We start from the raw sequence: 17,675 nt of genomic DNA on the forward strand, positions 1-17,675 counted from the left end.
TCTGTAGAAAAAAGACACATAAAGAAAAAATACAAATAAAAGATTGACATTTCTATTTAACACCAGTTTTAAAAGGCCTCAATTTTCTTCTAAATATTTTGTCTAAAAAGCATACTTATTATAATCAGATGCCAATACCCATCAATTTCATTCAGTTGATATATATATATATGTACAAATGGAAAACAGAATAATTTCAGCATAACTAACGAAATGCTCCATTCTTTTCAAACCTTAATTTTATATGTATAGTGGTTACATTCTGTGTCCTGTCATACTGAATTCGGAGGTGGTTACACAGTGCATTTGCATGTGTGAACCTACTTAGGTGGCACAACAGAGTCAGGGAAGGCATGCAGAATTTGTAACATGTACATGTGTTTACCCTCCTTGTCTGCAGAGATGTGGGCTTAACTGACATAACCAAATATACAGGTAAATCATGTTTTGAAACGCTGGAACAAATGGTCAGGATAAAAATTTTTAAAGACCTTATATTTAACATCTAATTCAAGGAAATTTAGTATAACTATAGGCCTTTTTTGTTTATTGCCAGTTTATTGTAACTCTGTTCTAACAGTATCCTATAGAAATTACTTATTCAATATGAGATGTTCAGATGCAACTAGAGATATTTTTGGGAAAAAAAATGAAAACCAAAATAACAGGATTAGCTGGAACCTCGTTTCTGAGAAATAAATATGATTTGAATCGAAACTGAGAATTTGCTATCAGAAACAAACAGAAAAGAATGTCCCTTTTTTATTACTTAATTTTTAAAAAATTATTATTATTATTATTATTCCTTAAGGGAACAACAGCCAATTCTTCTCAAACTCAAAGCAAAAATGCAAATGGCTAAGCGACAGTGAATCATCTGAATTGAAACCTGAAAATTGTATTTACTTATTTTCAATGTACTAATGATTTCAGTAAGAAGAAAAACAAATATATGAATTAATTGAAAATCTCAATAGAGTATGTATGTTAACTGCTTGTTAGGACAAACTCGCAGCCATTAAACTGAACGGAGCTGAACAACAGAAACCAAGATGGAAAAAGCTTTAATAATGCACTTAATCTAAACCAAGTTTTAGGAAGCTGGAGTTCCAGAGTAGCTGGTGCCCAAGAGTTGTCCTGAAAATAGCTGCCTCTACTCTTTTTTTTTTTTTTTTACTTCTAGCTACAATACAGTACAGTGTGAGGACCTCCTGATACAAGCTCAGAGAAAATATTCTTCAATTAAATACATCTGACTGCTTTTCTTGCCTATTCATGGTAGTGATCAAAGGACAAATGTTATGTTGCATTGGAATTAAGTCCCCCCAGAATACTTCCATTAGAAATCAAATATATATATAAAAAAGACAAAAATGTATTCTGTGATTTCTAGGACGTACAGGTCGAAGTGCCTTCAGAACAACATTCTTGTTCTATCTTACAACCATTGGCAGTGCAAGTTAGTAGACAGAATGTCAGAGCTGCTGCAAATCTCTTAAATCTTCTTTCCACATTTGCTTCATCTCAGTATGGAAAATGGTAACTTCCTGATGCTTTTGCCACTGTCTTAGATTTCCTATCTCTAAAATGAAGCTAACGATAGCTTGCAAAACAAGCTTTTCTATTTTGAGTGCTGATATGCAAAAGAACTTGTGTATTTATGTATCAGCAGGGATGGGTCTGTTGCTTTACATTATTTGTCCTGTTTAGTTTTTAAGGGGAAAATGATACCATAGAGCAGTATCAAACATTTTCATTTGATGTTTCTCCATACCTAGTGATAATAATAGTGTCCATACCTCAGTTCTTTCATTGAAGCTTAAGCGTAAATAGATTTAGTTTTAGAACTTCAGCTGACTGTACAAAACATAAAATAAGAATACAATTTTTAATTGAAATTACTGAAGTGAATAGAAAACTTAAGGCATAATAAAGACATCTCGTGCTGAGAAATAGATTTTTTTTTCCACCTGCCTGGACAGGCATTTATGTTCCTTGTCTTGAGATGTTTTGCTGTGCATTGTTTCACAAAGCCATGCCTAATTTCTCTCTTCCTTTTTTCCCTGGAGGCACTGCAGAAGCACAGGGTAGGGAGGGCTTGGGGGGGTTATACGTATTTCAGAAACTTGAAATGGGTATTGGTTTTAGTTCCATGAAAAACACAAAAAGGGCTGCTGAACTACCTTGTAAGAAAACTGACTGGGATTGGAAGGATGAGGTGCACGTGGTTGAAAGTTTTTTGCTGTGAGTAACGTTCCTGACATAATGTGTAAGAAGAAAATGATGATGGAGTCACTTGATGCTTCACTGTCTTTCAGAAAATTAAACGAGAGCAGCCAAATCCAGCTGTAAACAATCAATTCCTTCAGCTCTGAACTCCACCCACAGTGCAGTATTTTTAAATCTCAAAGCTTTTCCCTAGTGGTACAGAGATATGAAATAATGATGAGTAATTTCTCAGGACACAGTGGGTAAGAGCTAACTGTCCATCACACAGAGTAAATGTGCTTTCTCAGAAGAAATTAATGACTTACTTCCCTGATACACTTAACTTCATCAGAAATCTCCTTCCTCCTGGCTATGGAAGCATCAATGGTCTTCCTCCACACTTTTTCTCCTGTCTTCTACATGATCATGTGTTGCTTCTTTCTTCATTGTTTGGCATTGCTGGGTCTTTGATCTCCCGGAGTGTGGGTGCAGGTGAGAAAATTAGTCAAAAGGAATGAAACTAGGAAAGAGTTCTGTGGACAAAAGTAGGGTAGAGCAAGGACCAGAGAAGATTTTGCCTACCTCTGGCTACAGATTTGAGCTGCTCATTCTGATTCACCTCCAAAGAAATGTAACATTGTCACTTTGGGTTTATTTTTTGAAACTGGTTGGGAGATTTCTTGACAGAAATGGTGATGAAGGACACAGAGAAGGTGGAGTTACTCAATACTTTCTTTGCTTCAGTCTTTACTGCCAAGGCCAGCCCTCAGATTTCTCAGACCCTGGAGGCAAGAGACCAGGTCTGGAGAAAGGAAGACTTTCCCCTGGTTGAGGAGGATCAAGTTAAGAGATCACTTAAGCAAACTTGACACCCACAAATCCATGGGCCTTGATGGGATGCACCCCTGAGTGTGGAGGGTGCTGGCAGATGTTATTGCCAAGCCACTCTGCATCATCTTTGAAAACTCATGGGGAACAGAAGTGCCTGAGAACTGGAGGAAAGCCAGTGTCACTCCAGTCCTCAAAAAGGGCAGGAAAGAGGACCCAGGAAACTACAGGCGGGTCACCCTCACCTCCATCCCTGGAAAAGTGATAGAACAGCTCACCCTGAGGGTTGTCTCAAGGCATGTGGAGGAAAAGAATGTTACCAGGAGTAGTCAACATGCATTCACCAAGAGGAAATCATGCCCAACCAACCCAATAGCCTTCTGTGATGGAATGACTGGCTGGGTAGATGAGGGGAGACTAGTGGAGACTGTCTACCTTGACTTCAGGAAGACTTGTGACACTGTCTCCCTTAACATCCTCATAGGCAAGCTCAGGCAGTGTGAGTTAGATGAGTGGCCAAGGAGGTGGATTGAGAACGAGCTGAAGGGCAGAGCTCAGAGGGTTGGGATCAGCAGCACAGAGTCCAGCTGGAGGCCTGTAGCTGGCCGTGCTCCCCAGGGGTCAGCACTGGGTCCAGTCCTGTTCAACTTATTCATCCATGACCTGGATGAGGGGACAGAGTGTGTCTTCAGCAAGTTTGCTGATCATAAAAAACTGGGAGCAGCTGATACCCCAGAAGTCTGCGCTGGCATTCAGCGAGACCTGGGCAGGGTAGAGAGTTGGGTGGAGAGGAACCTGATGAAGTTCAACAGGGACAAGTGTAGGGTCCTGCACCTGGGGAGCAATAACCCCCTGCAGCAGTATGGGCTAGGGGCTGACCTGCTGGAAGGCAGCTCTGCAGAGAGGGACCTGGCAGTTCTGGGGGACAACAAGTTGCCCATGAGCCAGCAGTGTGCCCTGCTGGCCAGGAAGGCCAATGGGGTCCCGGGGGGCATTAGGGGGAGTGTGGCCAGCAGGTCGAGGGAGGTGATTCTGCCCCTCTGCTCTGCCCTGGTGAGGCCACATCTGGAGTGGTGTCCAGTGCTGGGCTCGCCAGTTCAGGAGAGACAGGGAACGGCTGGAGAGGGTCCAGCAGAGGGTTATGAAGATAATGAGGGGACTGGAGCATCTCCCTGGTGAGCAAAGGCTGAGAGAGCTGAGCCTCTTTAGCCTGGAGAAGAAAAGACTGAGGAGGGATCTTATCAATGATACAGATATCTTAAGGGTGAATGTCAGGATGATGAGTGCCTTTTCAGGCTGTTTTCAGCAGTGCCCAGTGACAGGACAAAGGGCAATAGGCACAAACAGCAGCCAGGAAGTTCCGAGTATAAGGAAAAACGTCTTTACTTTGACAGTGACAGAGCACTGGAAAAGGCTGCCCAGAGAGGTTGTGGAGTCTCCTTTTCTGAAGACATTCAAAACCCACCTGGATGGGATGCTGTGCATCTGCGCTAGGTGAACCTGCTTTAGCAGGAGGTTGGAATACATGATCTCTAGAGGTCCCTTCCAGCCCTGACCATTCTGTGATTCTGTGACAGGCATCTACATTTTTCATCTCATATAAAACTCTGGATCTTGCAGGTAACTCCTACCGCAGCCCAAATCCCTGTTAACTCTCTGACAAGGTCCTGTAACACTTTACAGCAGTAAGGCTGGGTGGAAAACCAAACTACAAGGGCTAGGTTTAAGAAAAGATTTTAGCGCACAGCCCAGACTGGAGTCAATAATCTTATCTGTGGAAATTACTACTGTTCCTACAGGGAGTTGGAAATGTACCTTTCCTGAAAACAGCAAGGAGATCAATCTTGTCTTTTTGAGCAGGGCATGGTGGTGCAGCTTCCCCAACTTTGTAAAATAATCACAACACTAACCCAAGCAGGGAGGAACTGTGATAGGGTTTTAAATCCTGTCTTGCATCTCATAGGTGAATTCTGGCTAATGGAGAAGAGCTTTTCCTGCTGTTGCTGTTCCATGTGCCTTACTGAGCACCCACAGATACAGGCATCATGAAGCCAGAAAAGAAGATATTCTGAGCCTATCAGTGTAGTCAGCTGAGAGGACAGGGCACTGGCTTCTGGACACCAAGCCCTGGAGTTAAAAACTAGGACTCTTCTTCATTCTTACTGCCCTGTTTGGTATGCTTCATATGTAAGAAAGGATGCTGCCTCCTGCTGCATCCATGCACCCTCTAAAAAGAAGGGGCCATATCTTTATTTTCTGTGAAATATGATCTTGCTAGTGTTTATCAGAAGGGCAGTTTAGTTTCTAAATTCCCATTTTGGGATGGTATTTAAGTAATAAATGATTAGCCAAAGAGCTTAGACTGAGGTAAAGTTGAGCATGGCAAGAAGAGATGGATCAGGCACTTCAGGGGTTGACAGAGAGGCATCTAGCCAATTATTACGACGAGAATGCTAACCTTAATTAATTTATATTAAATATAAATCTAGCTTTCCATAAAGCCACCTTCACAACTGCCACATTTCAAAAAATATTGTTCTTTAAAACTACCCAGTGTTAGTTTTCCATTTATAATATAGATGAAAAAAATCACCTTTATAAATCCCCTTAACCTTCACTTGCCATATTTCTTCAAGAATGGAATAGATCAAAATAAAATCTGATCTATAGTAGCTTTCTACTAGGACATCTCCATGCCTTTTCTAACACTTAATTTTTAACTAAAAGATAATCAGGCTTAAGTAAGTGTACAAGCACTAAATGCTGCCTGCAGGTAAGGTCAAGTCATTAGCCAAATGTTTAAAAAATCTATAGCAAACCCTCATGGAAATGAATGAAATATATCAGGTCATGACACCTCTCTCAGTAAAAACACTGTCTTGCCTATGCCATACAATGGCAAGATTCAGAGGCAGAGTATATGCTCTGCAAAAGTGTGTGGCCAGGTGACAAGTTGTTTTTCCAGCCATGAGTACTACTATTCTAAATTTTTTTAAAACACTGTTAAGGATTAATTTCTATGTAAAAGAGTTAACAACAAAAATTTACTCATAAACATGTAGTTTACTTCTAATAATTACAGTCTACATAGTTTTCTATGCAAGTATTCTCTGCTTCATTCTTTTCAAGGTGAAATGGAATAAAAAGTTACTCTGTGAGGTTTTCCAGTTATGGAAGAAAGAAGCATATGATAATTAGTTGCTACATTGCATGATAACGGAACAGTAACTCTATGAAAGCACCTTGCACTGAAAGCATATATTTTAAGAGAAAAGAGGCAATATGTTATGGATGCATACCAGTATCACTATGAAGAACACTGATACTGTGTCTTATTTTACCTCTGTAAATCAGTATCTTTCACGGAAGAAAAAAAAGATCTTGTGAAATTATACACTCTGATTATCTTATAAAAAAAGAAAAGACCCAGCTACTTCTAGTTGGATTTAACAATAATCAGAGTGAAATGTGAACTAGTTACTTTGTGGGTAGGTATTTCTTTCTGGGTCTGTTATTGGAGAATGGAAGGATCTCTCAAGTGAATCTCTCTGTAGTTGAGAAAACGGAAGGTATATATGCTAGGTGCAAGCAACAGGATTAATATCTCTCTTTGTACTTATCAACTGCCTGCTAAATACTGTAATGTATGCTGTTTCTTTACACAGAAGTAGCATTGCAAGGTTTAGGATTTCCCCTGCCCCTGGTAAAATAGCTGATATTGGCTTTCTGATCTACAGTTTCATTTGCAGAGCAGACCATTACATCTAGCTGATTACAGTACTGCCTCAGAAGATGGTATGTTAAAGCTCTTGAGGATCAAGAGAGAATAAATCTCATAAATCTCATGCAGCCTATTTCTTCCTTTACACGCTACACAGAATAATGGAAGTCTGAGTTCATGCTAATCTTATTCTCCCTAATATGATCATTTATATTAAATATAATACTTACCTTTCTGGGAGGCAGCACCAAAAATTCTATTTATGTAAAGAAATACAGTGACTTAGCAGAAAATATGTACAGTCTTTTGATGTAGGCTGAAAATGCAAGCTATTTTAAGGCTACCTCAAAACCCATGCAGTTTCTCTGTTCCATGGAAAAACTGCCTGATGAATCTTGTAGCTATTTTCCATGGGATATGTTTTAAAAAATGGTAAGCATTTTTAGACCCTAGATTTTAGATTTAGAGAATCAGAGATGATTCACAGGAAAGTACATTCCCAACTCTAAAGCAGATCAAGGAACTCACTTATAATATCTTAATCATACAAATATCCCCCACGCTTGATTTCTCTTTGTGTGTATATCTGTTGTTCAGAGATAGACAACATGAAATGGGATATACACCCTTTGCCTGTTGGTCTGGAGGCCGCAAAAAAAGACCAAGGCTTGCTGAGGGGAAAGTCCATCTAAAACAGGATTAGTGTCCGCAGACATATACTTTACTTCAGATTAATGCCAACAAGTTCTATGGAGCCATTCCTTATATATTGTATGACCCCGAACACACTTATGTTAGAGCTTTTATTGGGATAGGTTTTTTAATCAGATTTGGAGTGAGAAGAAAATTTATAATTTGATATTTGTTTCTTGGAATATACTTCATTGGGAGAGGTAGGCGGTCGTGTGATGTCTGGTTCCAGCTACTTCTCCTCATTCACTTAAAAACTATATATAGAGCTGCTTCCTTGAGAAAAATTAAATTCTGAAATATACCAAGAGCATGTAACTCCAGCTGAATTCCCAAAGAGCACTGGGTTCTTAGATTCCCCCTAAACTGGCTGTTTTAGTATAGACACGTTTAACTGACTTTAGCCTCCCTAACTTAAAATGTGTGGCAATTTCTCCAGGAGAGAAAAAGCAAAATGTAACTCAGGTGTTCCAGAACCTGTATGTATTTGGTTTTCACATTAGAAATAAACCCTAAAGTAACACCAGAACTGAAATGGGAGTTGAGGAGATTCAGCAGAGCTGGAGTAATATAATTTGGAATTTTCTCTGAGCTGGAATGCGCTCAGAATTAATTATCAATCATTTGTACTAAGCAAAAAGAACCAAGTACCAGTGTACTTCGTGGAATGATTAAAGTATGCATTGTACTGTAGGAACAAAAAGATCCAAAGACGTAAAAACCCTTTAACTCCTCAATCAATTTACCATATTTTATCTTCAATTTCAGGGTGATTTAAGGACATGCCAAATATTGTAAACTGCTAATATTCTTTTAAAAACCTAATGGAATTCCAATTTTATAATGCTAGGTCTTTTTTAAGGGTTTATTAATGCTGAAATTAATAACAAGCTGTCAATAATTTGAGAGCGATAATGTAAGTTACAATGGCTGTTCAGAGCAGGTAGAAAATGTTTTTACTATTCTTTAAACCAGATTATTTGAATCCTGGGTGGAGAGAATCTCTGAGGTTTGTACAGACATATTTAACTGAGGTTACAAGTTACAAGTGATAAACTAACATTTAATTTTCACTTCTCTCTTTCATTTTACAATTTTTCAGGACATAGCCATGCAAGAACAGCAGTTCAGGCAGAGACTGTGTGGTGCTGCACAGATGGAAAAGAGCACCCATGTGTTATAACTTGCAGGGTGTGTTTGAAAAGAAGTGCAGAGGAGCCTGCCAGTTCTCTCATCTGTACTAAGGCACAGTCAACAGCAGGTTAGTACTGTAGTATTAGTTAGGGAACCCCGATAAAAGGGCAGTAAGCTTGCTCTACAAATAATCACTAGAGACTAACGACACCCTAAATAGCTCAAAGCCTTAACTGATATGAAGCACAGTACTTGGTTTGCTAAGTCAGCAGTCTAACTCCCTAGTGTCTCCTTGCTGTTAATGGAGAAACAGTCATCCAGAAGATGACTCGGATATTACTGGAGGTACCTGTATCCTTCTATTAGTTGTTGAAGCTGAGACTAGTTCCGTAATAGATGAATCCTGTTCATTTTCAGTACTAGTTGTGGGATGATAATATAACCTTTACTGTCACTCTACGATCCTGTCTACACTGCCATCTCCTATGAGTTTACTAGGGAACATAACCCAACAAAATATATAGGTTCCAGGGATGCACTAAATGTATTTTGTCTTTGGTATCATTATGTAATGCAGAGTTTAAGCAGTTCACAATTTAATAAATGTACTGCATTTCAGTCTCCCCACGTAGATTTCAGAGACAACCAGCATGATTTCTGCAGAAAATTTGCACAGAAACTGTTTTTCCCACAGAAATAGTACTTTTCCCCTCATAAATAAGTCTTGATAAATGATTCTGTAGATCAAAACCAGCATGGTATGTATTTACCTACAGTAAAGGCTATGAGTTTTAAAATGATCATGTATAATAGGCACTGATTTTACCCAGAAAATAACCAATGAAACAAAAAACCCAACCAAAACAAACCCCAAACAACTCCCCTTTCCCTTAATTGGATTGTGTGTTGATAGAGTTTAGGCAGTAGATAAGAGGGAGACTGTATGTTCCCAAAGAAAGTGTCACAGGAAATTAATTACCCATTTTTTTCAGAACTGTTTCCTCCTTTGTATTTATGAATATATGTTAATTTGGATTTTGTTGTTTTGTATCTGAAGAAAAGCTTAGGAGTTTCAACTTACACACGGCACTAATTTAAGAACTGAATTTCATTTTCCCTCCATCTGATATAACAATGCAGGCACAAGGTGCCATAAAGAAACACTTTCTAAAATCATTCCATATCTGCTAGTTAATTCTGAATAGTTTGATTTAATCCCAGATCTGTGTCTGAATTAAAAAAGTGGTAATTGAAAAGTAAAAAGAATACCCAGCTGAATGGAAGTGGCACTTTTTATAGAACTTTCTCAAGAACAGTTGCCCAAAGCCTGCAGTTCCACAGTCAGTTTGTAATTAAGTTTGTTGGAGTAGAATCATCTTCAATTTGCGTTGTAAATGAAATAAACCCCATCCCACTAAGGTACAACAGAGCAAAAACCAAATGTGCATAGAGAGACTTCTGTAGTTTTGCCAGTCTAGTCATTGGGAGAGCTATTACTCTGGCCCATACTTGGAAAACCTGGAATAAATATTGAAGTTGTTGGCTCACTGCAACCTCTTCACTAACTGTTTTGTTCTGTTTAAATTTTCTGATTTGGCTTGATTTCTTTCCTTAGCAACAACATGAGGCAGGCAATTCTTAACAGCTTAAAAATTCTGCTAAAAAATGCAGCAATGGTACATGATGAGGTTTCTTTCACTGTCAGATCTTAGAATATCCATGTCTAAGGACACAGCAAAAAAAGCCATGGCTTTCTGTTCCAACTCTGTTTTTTCATCAAAGGGGAGATAAAAAGTGGAAAAATAAACTCTGGAAACTAAATTTAGTCACACAGCATGGAAGCTACCCAAACCTGCTAGAGATCTGGGCCAGTGTGTGCTTGTGAAAAACAGGGTCATGACAGCATAAACCCCAGCCCAGACTCAGGCCTCCAAGCACCAGGCTCTTTACAGTCAAGTGCTGAAGATGGCCTTTGTTCCCCAGGGCTCTGAAGCTAAGTAACAGAGTGAGGCAAGCAAGTGAATGAAACGGAGCCAGCGAGATGGTTGTAAGGGTGTGATAAAAGTACAGAACAACACATACTACAGCTTGCTCTTTCTCTAATCTCTGCCATGGAGAGAAGTGATCTCCAGCCTTCACAGCAGGTAACATTTTGTCTCTTTTCCATCCCCGTGGGATTCTGTGGTTTCAGTTCACTAAATCTTTAAAATTCTTCAATCAAGGACTTGCAGTTTTTTCAGAACTCTTCTCTGCCTTATTATGACAAATCTAAGAATTAGAGCTCACTTAGCTATGTTTAGGTATAGAGGAGAAATCTACCTTTTCTAAATTATTTCCTTAGCAAACATAATAATGAAAAGAAATTTGGAATAGCAAAGGCATGTCTTTCCAATTGTTTTCCATTGAAGTCTAACATAAAAACACAGGTTAATAAGTTGGAATTAAAGCTGTCAAAGGAGAGTGGCAGTTGTCCTTTGATGTCTGAGTGAAAAGCATTTCCATGGCCCTTCCAGCTGCAATAAATAGGTGACTATGGAGAGGACAATCAGTAGTATATAAGTAGTAAACAGAAGTGATCTTTTTTCACTTTCAAACCAATTCTTGAAAACTTGTAATAAAGATATGTAATAGCAAAATTCTTTTAATTTAGTAAAACTTACACTAGCAATTAATATAATCATTGACCAAAATTAGTTAAGTAGGATTAGGCATGTTTACTTGAAAACATCCAGCCTGGCAGGTAGGTACTGAATGAGTCTGTTTTTTGCCTTGTATGCTCTGGTGCTTCTACAGCACTAGAATGAAACTGGAATTGAATTTATCTAATATAGGCTGGATATCTACTTTTTTCTCTGCAAGCACTTGGTTTTAAAAAAAATGTTGGTTGTCGTCTTAAACACAAATGAAGAGCTTTACAGACGTTAACTTGAGACTTATCCTAGTGTCTTTGCAGCCCTACAACTATGCAGAGAAAACCAATTGTCATACATCCCCTATTTATTTCTCACAAAGATGCAGCCTCAAGACAGCTCATAAAGAATTAAATACGTTTTGCAATAATATAAATATTTATCTTTTATAGAGAAATATCCTTGATCACAACAAATCCTCCTCATTGTGGCCTTTTTGTACTTTCACTGAAGTCTCCCTTGCTCGTAGTACTTATCATATACAAAATAAACCCACATTCTTCCCAAATTACCTTGTCTTTTGTTTTGAGGCTTTAATAGATGCTGTTAAGTATGCAGTATATGACACTGAATAGCCAATCTCATTAGAGAGATTCTCTACCTAGATAACACCCAGAACGTTAAAGAACAGCTTTACCCTTCACAGATAAAGAGGCTATGCTACTCTCTGAGCAGCTGCGAAAAGGCATTTTTCAAAAGTTATATTTTTTTGTCTATGCACTGAAAACTAACACAGTCAGCATTCCATACACTAAACTGTTGAACTAAACTTTTTCAAGTTAACTAAGTTAATCTTAAAACATGAGACAGATCTTTCTAAATGCAGAAGAAAGAGGAAAAAAATGCACTACTCTGAATTGTATATTTAATATAAAATAAATGAGAACAAAATCTATGGTACATGATTCTTTGGAATGGGGAAAAGCATACCTGCCAGGATATTTTTATATATATATATATATATATAGCCTACTCCCAGTGCCTTTCAGCTATTAGAACCCTACACAGTGTTTGACATGACTTCATAAATTCATATTGCTTCAGCTGTAAAAGCTGTGAGGGATAGCTGAAGACTGCTGAGCCTAATGTATACAGAAAAAGACTTCTCTGACATTAAAATGAGTATGTAAAGCTTTATAAACCACTCCTGTAAAAGTGGTTCAGTCTCTTCTTTTAGGCCTAATAGGAAAAGCCAGTGAAGACCTATCTTTTTTGCCAGCTTTACCGACTCTCATGGAATCCTAAAAGCAACGCTTGTTCTGGCAACAGTAAAGAGAAGGCAGAGAATAGGAAAAACACCAAGACTCAGAGCCTCCTCAGGTTGTCACTGACCTCCAGTCTTTTCAGACTCTAATACCTGGCATCCTAACTTGTCTTGGGTTTAAAACACAAAACAGCAAAACGCAGATCAGAACAGATAGTTCTTTGTTGCTGCTGTGCTTTTCTAAGTCCTTCTAGGCCAGCCAATAATGCCTGTGTGAGAACTGCCAAGAATTAATTATCGGTGGCCTCCTTAAACAAGTAGTCCATACTTCCGTTGTGATAGTAGTACAGTCATACCATGTGATTTCTAAACCCATCTTGCTATGGGGACTGATCATGAATGATCCTTCTTTCCTCTCTGCTATTACTGAGTAATTGCTGTTAATCTATAGTGCTGCACGGGGAAACATTTGGATGCAGTGTAGCAAATGTACAGTGAAGATTACCAAATATTTTAGAAAGAAGAAAAGAATACATTTGTTACCGAATCATGCATGTTATGATGGCTAACATTATATTTTTGTTGTAAAGTAAAAGATTATTTTTATACCCACAACAAAACATGGACCTGCAGAACTTTTCAAGCAATCTTCTAACAGCTTCATGCGAGTCTTTTGCAGCTCAGGACTGTCCCATTCATCTGCTTCAACTCCCCAGTATAAGTCTATGACCTGGAAAATAGCATGCAACATTGTTACTTTATCATATGCCCTTTCTACCTATCAAATTAAAAATTAACTTTGTCAACATTTCATGTACTGCTAAGAATTGCTCTACAGTGCAGTAAAAGGCAATGAGGTCGACATCCAGTCCTTACACAGACTCACAGGGTTTCCTTAGGTAAATGACAATTCAAGCCTCTTATTTTCCCACCCAGACAATCCCTCCTGGGATAGTCTCTCATTTCACATTCATACATTTTTTCAGAGATTAGCATGACAAGGTCTAGATTTGATGTAGTCTTTATTTGCTGCTAGATTGCGTATAATGGATGGATCAGAATAATGACAAAATGCACCGATAAAATCCTGGCTCCGTGGAAATTAATGGGATCACAGTCAAGACCATGACTTGACACCCTGTGTAACTTGTATCCACAGGAAATAAACTCATTCTGTGCATATGGCTCAAAAGCAAAAAATATATGCGGTTCGTAATATTGTACTTCCTTTGTTAGCTGGTCTTTGTTACTTTAGAAGCAGAGATTGTATAGATATGCAATGGCAGACAGCTTGCTGTTCTGCCTTTCATCTGTAGCTACTGACTCAGTTTTGTGATGGTAATCAGTTGCAACAAATTCCTGGAAGAAACTGGAATATGGATGTTAAATTTATTTGAAGCGATTAAGTGAATTGTGATTTCACTACACATTCTAAAAGGCTGAATTCTTACCATGGGAAATTTAATTCAAAAGAATAGGGATCAGATGTATGCAATTCTTTTGGAATAAAACTGATGGTACGTGCTACTATGCTCTCATTTAAGCTACTATTGCTTGTTAACATCACATATGTAACTTGAACAAAAAAAGTCCAAATAGTTAAAAAAAAATCAAAATTGTATTAAGGCACAAATATATTACAATATTGTTTATTGTAATATGATTTGTACTATGGAAGCACTCTGCTGTTTCCATAAGAAACAGAATCACAAAACTAGATGTTCTATAAACAGATCATAAGATCACCCTGAAGATCTAATATAGGAACTAATAATGGGTTGATGTAAAAGTAAAATTCACCACTTTGCAGCTGGTTCATCTACTTGGAAAGTTTCTCATAGCAATAAATACCAAGGTTTAAGACCTAATTGTAGAAGTATTTATGCCCATGTTTAATTTCACTACCAACAGCCTCGTTGGTTATTTCTGCCAGAAAAGTTTGGGACGTGCCAGTGTTTGCTGGAGTAGACACACTGTTGCCAAACATGAGAGGTAATGACTGATGATGAATGAAATAGCCCAATGTATAGAATACATTATAGCTGACACTGCCAAGAAAATACACTTAATACCTTTATTTATTACAGGAACTCTGTTCCAAAATTTTGCTGGAACAAGCGCTTCTGCTTTACAAAACGGCATCTCAAGCATCCTTCCTGTTTCCCTCATTTGCACTGATTTCTTCTCTGTCCTTTTCTCTTTTAGTCTCATTAGGAAAAAAGTGTTCCCTTCTTCCTCTCTCCCTTCTGTTATTTATCAATATGACCTCATTATTGAACATCACATTGTGTTCAGCTGTCTGATTACTTGAATGATATATGATAAAGCTTAACTATTCTAGTCATAAAATTAGACCTTCTTAGCATACAGTCAAAAATATTTGAATTACTTGGTTGAATGAATTTATTTTGCTGTGCAAGTTCATCTGAAACATAAAATCAATTTCTATTTTAATTAACTGTTCAGGAGTCATGTTAGTTCTGTAAATGTGAAGAGGAAATTCTCTGGAATAGCAGATATTGTAGGGGCTTAGTGTCTGCCTTCTCTGTGTTATAACATTATAGATTATTTTTGTGGGGTAACACAATTTTGGCACATAGGATGTTAACATGTTATAATTTTGTCCTGCAAGAAGAAATATTTTAGCCTTCAAGCCTCTGAAGACACCAAGAATTTCAAAATGAGGGGCTTATCAGTTATTCTTTATGTTAATTAAAATAAATAGGATTTACAAAATTGAAGAAATGAAACAAGAAGACAAGTATTTCTGATTTTGAAGTATGTTTTTACTTATACTTGGAAAACCTGTGAGGAAAATACCCGCTCTAACTGTCAGTAAAGCTGCCAAGGTGAGACGACAACCACTGCTGTGCGAGGGCTACTTACACACAGCACACTGACCCTGGCTTAGTTCAGTTCCACACTAGTCATCTAACGGAGACTTCTTGTTCATAATTCAGTGTTTCCTTTTGTCCTACCAATCTGAGAGTTTCACAGATTTTTATAAGGAAATGATTTTATCTTTATTGCTTTCAAATGCTTAAAAAAAAACATTAAAAATGCATTAATGCAAAATTCCACTTTCCTTCTAACATATTATCACATGGTGAAAATGATTTTAAACAGTTCATTGTTCCCAAGAAGAAAAGAGTATACTGTTAATTAACTATCGTTAGTTATCCTCCCAAAATTTTCTGTTACAACTGCTTTCTTTAATCTCTGTCCTTCCTTAAAAAAAAATACTGTGTTTCAGGTATGAAACACCATGCACTGAGTCTTTTTCTCAGATTACTTGCTTTCTGTCTCCACCAATACCTGTTTTTCAGAAATATTTTCTGATTCAATGGAAAAGGAAGTCCATCGAGCCAACAGATTCATACAGTGATTGAATATATTCAGTTCTGCTTCCATACACATGGTGGTTATGTTCCCTAACAGCTTCCACCAACTTGAGGATGCCTGACAGATCTCATGCTTTGCAACAACTGAAACACTTATCAGTGCAGCCAGATGACTCAGTGGAAGCTGGAGCAATGAATTACTCAAGTGCATTTCATGTGGGTCACGATTTATTAGGAAAAGGACGTCTTTACAACACTCTATATTGCAGCATGTTTGTGGTAGTTGCACACAAGGTATTCTTGTTTGTTCAGTAGAAGATTACATATCAGGATGAAAAGTTATGTGTTCTTCTCTGTACAGGGAAATATAAATTTATCCCTGTATCTAAAAAGTACATAATATTTCCTTACCGCCACTGCACTAAAACCAGTAGTCTTAATTTTGCATGCTAACGTACAGAAACTCAGTGTATCAGGAAAAGAAAAGGAAAAAAAAAAAGTTTTGATAAACTCTATCTCACAGTCTCATCCAAAATGCCTTACTATTTTCCCTTGGTAATTTTTTGTACAAGTTTTCATACTTTGCTTCCACAGAAATGCGAGAGCTTTCTAGCTGTTTTCAAAAATGTGTCAGTGGAGCTGTCTCTCAGGCCTCGTATCACATAAGGATGCTCCCAGTGTTGAAACTATATAATAAAATAATTTGCTTCCACGAATATCAACTAGAGTAAACGTAATTATTCCTCCCCTAGAGACTACATTGCAACTCATGTGAAGAAAGATGTGTTTTATCTCACAAAGAACTCAGTGGTTCATGATCTCCTTGGAATAGACATTTCCCTCTTGTCACTGAGATGTCTCCTCAAAGATGACTGAGAAATAAAGAGCTGATGTTTTCCATTTAATATCACATGATTGTAACAGGAGAAATATGCTATATTATTTAAATATCTTTTGCTATTCCTTGCATGTACCACTGCAGCTGGGACTTCCCAATCAGCTGATGAGCTAGGGCCTTCAGATGAAATTCTTTGATAGCCATAATCAAAAACCACTCTGGAATTTATGACTATGCAGAATCAGCAACTCCACTGTGACTCAGGGAATTAAAACCAAATATTGTAATTTAAGAACTTGTTATTTTGATTAAAAAACAGCTGCATGTGCATCAAGAATAATACACTGGGAGGAACAGGATGTTCCATAAAAGGCGTTAGCTGTTTCCAAGTAAGCTACGCTCTGGAGAGCTGAGTTTTTGAGGCTGCTAAGATGGGAAGTTAATACTAGTATGTGAGGAAGGCTTGAGGAGGTAGAACCAGAATTTTTGAAAAACAGAATAACATTTTTAGAACATCACATGCTGTATTTGTTTCTCTTAGCAGAGAGCCTATTCCAAGCCTGTTGACACATATGGGACTTTACTGGATGACTTTACTGGACTGTGAATTAGGATATACCTGACTTAAAAAGTACCAGTGACTTATGCAACTGTATTTATTACGAATTGGCTCTTACCAAAGATGTGTATGGGTCTGTGTCTTCCTTAACACAAAGGAAAACATGAACCGACTGAAGCAATGGGAATTTCACAACTGACATTAAAGGAAGCAAATTCCATAGTATATAATCACAATAGAAATGTTCCATATTTGATTCATTTTGGTAATCAGTTTCAATATTCACCTCGTTAAAGTATTTTACACACTGCAGTGGAAGACAAACCTATAGTTGGAGTAGATATAATGTAACAATTATATGAGTATACAGATGGTGCTACTTCAATGATTACATGAAAAATAGGTTGCATTAAGTATGTTTTCTAGAAGTACAACACAGTAATTCAGATGTAACATTATTTC

At 37.7% G+C, this 17,675-nt stretch overlaps 1 protein-coding gene across 2 annotated transcripts in view; it reads right to left on the reverse strand.

The window, feature by feature from the left end:
- NWD2 (NACHT and WD repeat domain containing 2) overlaps positions 1–17,675 on the reverse strand; it is a 58,487-nt gene that overhangs the window by 17,674 nt on the left and 23,138 nt on the right. Inside the window, exon 3 of one of the 2 annotated variants that reach the window (XM_040587784.1) lies at positions 13,089–13,205. In XM_040587784.1, the coding sequence (XP_040443718.1) occupies positions 13,089–13,205 (117 nt within the window). Of the gene's footprint in view, positions 1–13,084; positions 13,206–17,675 lie in introns of those variants that run through there. The other variant, XM_040587793.1, reaches the window with a different exon arrangement.

Source organism: Falco naumanni, chromosome 1 (assembly GCF_017639655.2).
Source record: "Falco naumanni isolate bFalNau1 chromosome 1, bFalNau1.pat, whole genome shotgun sequence".
Taxonomy (NCBI): domain Eukaryota; kingdom Metazoa; phylum Chordata; class Aves; order Falconiformes; family Falconidae; genus Falco; species Falco naumanni.